Source organism: Ochotona curzoniae, unplaced genomic scaffold, assembly GCF_017591425.1.
Source record: "Ochotona curzoniae isolate NIBS_2020 unplaced genomic scaffold, NIBS_Ocur_1.0 patch131, whole genome shotgun sequence".
NCBI lineage: Eukaryota > Metazoa > Chordata > Mammalia > Lagomorpha > Ochotonidae > Ochotona > Ochotona curzoniae.
Window position 1 is genome coordinate 1 of NW_024466675.1, and position 6,382 is coordinate 6,382.

At 55.3% G+C, this 6,382-nt stretch overlaps 1 protein-coding gene across 1 annotated transcript; it reads right to left on the reverse strand.

Annotated features, from left to right (window-relative positions):
- Positions 1-1,114: 1,114 nt before the first annotated feature.
- Positions 1,115-6,329, reverse strand: LOC121166347 (steroid 17-alpha-hydroxylase/17,20 lyase-like). Its single transcript, XM_040995493.1, has 8 exons — positions 6,033-6,329; positions 4,953-5,091; positions 4,494-4,723; positions 3,917-4,003; positions 2,670-2,885; positions 2,288-2,457; positions 1,696-1,799; positions 1,115-1,398 (listed from the first exon to the last, which is right to left on the reverse strand). The coding sequence occupies exons 1-8, from the start codon at positions 6,327-6,329 to the stop codon at positions 1,115-1,117; spliced, it is 1,527 nt and encodes a 508-aa protein (XP_040851427.1).
- Positions 6,330-6,382: the final 53 nt, after the last annotated feature.

Genomic DNA, 6,382 nt, shown 5'->3' on the forward strand with positions numbered 1-6,382 from the left:
TGAAGAGTCCTTTATTTATTTTGAAAGAGTTACAGAGAGGTAGAGACAGCTCTTCCTTCTGCTGGTTCACTCCCCAGATCACCACAGTGGCCAGTGCTGGGCCAGGTAGAAGCCAGGAGCCAGGAGTTTCTTCTGGCTCTCCCACCAGAGTGCAGAGGACCAAGCACTTGGGCCATTTTCCACTGCTTTTTCCAGGTGCATTAGCAGGGAACTGGATCGGAAGTGGAGCAGCTGGGATTCAAACTGGTGCTCAAGTGGGATACCAGCTCTGCAGATAGTGGCTTTACTCACTATGCCACAGCACTGGCTCTGGCCCTGTTGTCCCACTTTCAAAATACAAATGTAGCCCTAGTATTCTCATCACCTGGCCTGCTGACACTATGGTCTGAGCCACTGCCATGTCTGTCGTGGGCCAGCCTTCGCATTCTCTCTGCTCCCATTGTTGCCCCTTTCTAGACCACGCTGCAGGACCTACCGTGGTCTTCCAAATACGAAATCATACCATTCCACTTATGTGTTCCAATCCCTTCTGTGACATCCCATTACACTTGGGATAAAAACTGACCTCCACCTGTTCTACAAGCAGCACTCCTGTGCCCCCACATCAGGAACCACCCTGCCTCTTCAGGGCCCAGCTCCATCCACACTGGCTTCTCCCACCATAAGCTCTTTCACTTGCTGTACCTCCCAACAGGGAACACGTTCTCTGGGGGCTTCACCCATTCCCAGACCTCCTTGGTGACAGTGGCCACCTGCACCCCTGCCATTGACATTCACATCACCCAGGGTCCTGGGCTTCAAAGCGCCTGTGAGTCACTGACATTATTGTCATATCTGTCAGCCCTCACTGGGAAGTGAGCTTCCTGACACAGGGAGCTTGAGTGTTCCAGACACATGGCAAGTCCTCAATAGAAAAAAAATCTGTTGGAAGCAATGAGTGAGCAATTGAACAAATGAATGCACTGCTTAGGGACTTTGTGAAGCGAAGCTGTGGAATTTGTGGACGTACTATCAGGGCTACAGGTAGGGAGAGGGTGGGGATGGGGAGCAGCACCGTGGATCCTGTGCCGGGACCACACAGGGTGGAGTGAGGGAAGGGTTTTAGGTACAGGCTCTAGGTGCTACTCTCAGCCTGGGCTTCCCTCCAGGCCTGGCGCACCGTGATCTTCACTTTGAAAGGGTTGATCAGAAAGACCACCTTGGGGTTGCCCTCCAAAGAGGGCAGCTGCCCATCCTCCGGCACGTCCAGGTCGAACCTCTGCAGCAACCAGGCCATGAACAGGAAGAGCTCCTGGCGAGCCAGGATCTCCCCAACACAGGATCGGGGTCCAGCTCCGAAGGGCAGGTAGCTCAGTGAAGGTGAGATGAGCTGGCTTCTGGCTGGATCCAGGAAGCGCTCTGTGAGCAAAGAGGAGGCATCAGGAACCTGCTCGGGACACCCAGCCCACAGGGGGTGACATCCTTGCCATCAGGGAGCCCTTAAAGATGCAGATGAATGAAACATTGAGGAAGGAGGCCGTATGCTGTGAACATGTGGAAATGCCACCATCCACTGAACAGGACACAGGTGGAGGACTTCTTGGGGGGGTGGTCAACCTTGCATCTGTAGGCAGTTGGCTGGACTGGCAGTCCCAGGAGCCAGGCTGGGCGTGTGGCCCTGGAAGGAGGACAGGCCAGGCCAGAGCAGGACCTTACCAGGTATGAATTGGTCCGGGCGGTCCCACTCCTTCTCATCGTGATGCAGAGCCCACAGGTTGATGATGACGTTTGTACCCTTATCTATGGTAAACTCGCCAATGCTGTGGGAGAGGGAAAGGAGAGGAGGCCTGTGACCCTGCACTCCTGAACCCACACAACCCCAAGCCCCCACATTCCCTTGCCCTGGGGCATAGCAGCTGTCTGCTTCCTCATTGCCACGCCTCCCTTCCCCAGCTTCTGCCAGGTGCACCCTGAATCCAGCAACCAGGCCATGAACCGCAACCCTAGCTTCCACACAAGGGCTTCTGTGTTGACCTTGATGTGTGTGGAGAGATGTGCCTAGCAGGGCATGTGGGTATGTGTTCGGTGCTGTTGAACTGGTACAGTTGTAGAGTGCCCAGGCTTTTGTGCCATGTGTCTCCAAGGGCAGCAGGCAGCTTGTGAGGGAGGGTAGGAGGATCTGTGGGTCTTCCCACGGGTGTCAGCCCAGGAACAGGGGATGATGGGTAGAGTTCAGTGGTTGACTACAGGCTAACCAGCGGGTGGGGGGAAGGAAGGCAGAGGTCGGTGGTCTTGGGAGGAGAGGCACCTGGAGTCAGTGGTGGCCTTGTGCGGGATGAGCATGGGGGCCACGGGCCTGATGCGAAGCACTTCCCTGATGGTGGCCTCCAGCAGCAGGAGCCGGTTCCGGTCGCTGATGGTGGGCTTACGGCTAAACCCCACTTTCTGGTCGATCTCCTCGTGGATCTTCTTCTTCAGCTAAAGGTCAGGGTAGGTGCTAGTGGTCAGCGTGCTGGCTGACAGGAGTTTGCCTGTCACGGTCCAGTAGCCCCATCCCCACCCTTTCCCAGCTGGGCAGAGGTGAGTATATGACCGTGTAGTGCAGACAGCTAGCTTTCCCCGGGGAGCTGAGGCCAGCACAGCCTGGGAAGGCCTGAGGCTGTGGCCAGCAGCAGCAGGGAGAAGCCCACCTCGGGGTTGTGTAGCAGGAAGGCCACAATCCATTTCACCACAGAGGTGGTGGTCTCCACGCCAGCCCCGAAGATGTCCCCTACGGTGGCGAGGATGTGTCTATCCGAGAGTATCTCAGAGTCCTGCCCCTGGCTGGCGTTGTTGTTGATTGAGTTCACTTTGGCCTGCATCAGTATGTCCAGCATGTTGGTGATCGAGTCGCTGTTGAATTTCTCCTGGGTTGGGTGAGGTTGGGAGACAGCGATAAGGATGGTGTCCTGTGTGCAGTGCCCCTGCTGCATGGCCATCCCATCCTGGAGATGACACAGCTCCTTGGAGTAGCATGCATGGGACTGGCCAGGACTTACGCACTTGAGCAGATAGCAGGCAGCCCCTGGCCCACTGTTTACATTTTAAAAAAATGTTTACGAGCCCAGTGTGGTAGCCTAGTGGCTAAATCCTCTCCTTGCATGTACTGGGAATGCATATGGATGTTGATTTGTATCCCAGCTGCTCCACTTCCTTTTCAGCTCCCAGCTTTTGGCCTGGGAAAGCAGTAGAGGATGGCCCAAAGTCTTGGGACCCTGCTGCTACATGGGAGGCCAAGAAAAAGCTCCTGGCTCTTGGTTTTGGATCAGCTCAGCTCCAGCCATTGTGGCTGCTTGGGGAGTGAACCAAGGGATAGAAGATCTTCCTCTGTTTCTCCTTCTCTGTAAATCTGGCCTTCTAATAAAAAAAATCTTTACATGTTAAAAAATAATAATAAAATGTTTATTTGAGAGGCTGAAAGAGGTTCACTGCCCAGATGCCCACAATATCTGATGCTGAGGGCTGGGGGCTAGGGTCTGGGAGTTGGAGGCTGGGGGCTGGGAGCTGGGGGCTGAAGCCTATTGCTGGGGATGCAGTCCAGGTCTCCCACGGGAGTGACAGCATCACTGCCATTTCTCCAGATGCTCGTTAGGCAGCTGGTAGCTAAGCTGGGTGTCAAGCCGGGTCCCTCCAGAGGCCCAAAGGGCTAGGCTGCCCTCCTCCTGCCAGGATCCTCTTCCAATCCAGGGAGTGGAGGGGTCCCTTCCAGGCACCTTATCCTCACTTTCCTCACTTTCCCTTTCTCATTCATTCATTCATTGATTCGTTCATCCTGTTTTTTCTTGTGCACCTGCTACATGCTGGTCTCTGCTGAGCTCTGGAGGCCCCATGTGGTCCGGAATAGACTCCAACCCTTCTCCTCGCGGCTAACATATACTCACCTCTGCCCAGCACCTACCTTGCATTTTTCAAATATTTCATTCAGCACATCGTCACGCATTTTCACGTATTTTCTCATCGTCTCCAGTGTTTTATTGGGGAAAATCTGGCAGAGTTAAAAAAAGAAACGGGAATTCCCCTTGTCTTACACTTTGCTTCTCCAGCTGCTGGAATCTCTCCTCAACCCAACCTTCTGTCTTTGGACAGCTCCCGCTCCAATCTCAGTCAAAATGGAAAGCAGGATGGGGACACAGAGGGAGTTCCAGCCCAGGGAGGAGGAGGTAGTCTTCACTTCTCTCTTCATTCAGTATCGCCCTGGGGGGCACACGGGCTTGGATCTGAGCCTAAAGGCAGATACTTGATCCTTACTCATCCTTCAAGGGGGAATCCAGAGATGCTTGTGAGGAATGCTAGGAGTAGGTGGGAATTGGAAAATGGCCTCAAATTATCCTGAGCGTGAAGATCCTTAAGATGCTTGATTAAAAGGTTACATGTGTTTATGTGGAGACATGACAAGAGGCAGCGGTCACTGCAGCCGAAGTGGGCAAAGTCAAGTGGAGGCAGGGGACAGGGAGGGACAGGGCTGGACCCCTCACCTTCAGCCATGGGAAGATGTCCACCAGGGTGTCCTTGTCCAGAGTGTTGATGATGCCCTCGTTGTAATGCTGCATGATCTGCAACTCGGGGTCTTCCTTTGTGTAGGAGGTGTTGAAGCAGATCAGGCAGATGATGTTGGTTATTGCCGTGAAGACAGATGTGGTCAGATTGATGGTCTGTCCATCGAAGGCAGCCAGCAAATCGCAGAACACACTAACTTCCTGACATACTGGGGGTAGGGTTGGGGATGGTGGTGCATGAGGTGGGTGGGGAACTCACCCTGCCTCTCTGCAGGTTCCACTTAGCCTGGGCGTGGGGGGATGGATAGCAGGTGACCACTAGATGGCAGCAGCAGCCAAGGAAAGGTGGGATGGAGCTATCAGAGGCTGCTTTCCCCTTACCCCAGGCCCTCTCGGCTGCCCCCAGCAGCCGCCCCTGGAGTCCCGGGTAGCACTCACTGATATTCTCCAGCTTCTGATTGCCTTCCCTGAACAAGGCAAAGGTGCTCAGCACCAGCTTCCGATGCAGCTGCCAGTGGGCGCCGTAGTCCGCAAAGGCGATCCCCTTTTGGTTGTCTGACAAGATGTCCAGGGTAGCCTTTGGAGAGCAGCCAGGGCTGTCAGAATCACAGCACATGCACCACACTCACACTCATCAACCACCCACGTCACCTGCCCTTCCGCACCCGGTTCTATCAGGTGAACCCCGAGTCTCCCACCAGTTTCCAATCAAGGTGGTGGCTGTCCCGGGACAGGCAGCATGTGAATTCGCAGAAATTAAAAGAACTGCCTGTGCACCTCAACCTTCCCCATGGCCCTCTGGTAGCGCTTACTTTTATCCTGCTGAGCTGGTCACCTTAAGCGCAAGCCTGCATCCAGAGTGCTCCAGTTGGACTTGGGCAAAGCTGCCTCCTTCCAGAAGCACATCCCAAGAAGGACAAGTGTCCAAAGTCTCCCTCTCCCAGCCCCCAACCTTCCAAATCCCACCTGACTCACCTCCCGTATCTACTTTACCCCAGAGAGAAACCAGCCAAGACAGGTGCAAGGTCCAAGCCGAAACTCTGCTATGCACCACCTAGCCACGAGCCTGCCTGCCGTCTGGGGCAGCCACAGAGAGGCTGCAGGAAGCAGACTCCTTTTCCCCAGCATATGGCCCTGGAAGATGGCAGCGGCTGCCCCATCTTCCTCGGAGAGAGCAACATGAACACCAGCCAGGCATGGAGCCTGGACTTTAGGCTTGCTGTGCCCCTGCCCCGCAAGGAGGGAGAAGAACAGGCCAGGGCCACGACACATGAGGTGAGAAGAAGTTAGGAGCTCCTCATCCCACCTCCTGGGCAGCGTTCTATTCTATTCTATTCTTGCCTAGCTCAGAGGCAGGGTAAGGCCTAGTGGGAGAGGCTGCTCCCCCTCCTTGCCCCTCAGGTGTGCTTCTGGTTGTTGGAGCTGGCAGGGTGTGGAGTGGTAAGGGGTAGAGGGTCATGCCCAGCATGGTGCTAGCTCCAGAAGTGCACTGCCCCTCTTGAGGTGGGTATCTCTTACCAGTTGGGGCCGTCCACAGAACTCCTTGCCTTTCTTTACAAGCACCTCCTTGGCCAGCTGGTGCTGGCCCACGATCACTGTCGTCTTGCTGCCCACCCGCATGGAGTAGACCGGGCCGTATTTCTCCTGTAGCTTGAAGAGATTGACATGCTTATGGCCGTGTCTGGGGAGGAATGGCAGGCTGCCCACTAGGGGCAGGGCTGGAAGGCTCTTGGGGTACTTGGCACCAGAGAACTTGGCCCTAGGCCAGAAGAAATAGGCCAGAATGAGCAGCCCAAGAGCCAGCAGCTCCCACATGGTGGCCAGGCAGCAGCAGGCAGGACGGACGGCTGTGGGATGAGATGGCGCTC

Coding starts and splice junctions, on each gene's coding strand:
- LOC121166347 (XM_040995493.1), bottom strand. CDS start 6,329: ATGTGGGAGCTGCTGGCTCTTGGGCTGCTCATTCTGGCCTATTTCTTC. Junction 4,724..4,952: donor TCAGAAGCTGGAGAATATCA/GTGAGTGCTACC, acceptor CCCTACCCCCAG/TATGTCAGGAAGTTAGTGTG. Junction 2,886..3,916: donor AAATATTTGAAAAATGCAAG/GTAGGTGCTGGG, acceptor CACCCAACCCAG/GAGAAATTCAACAGCGACTC.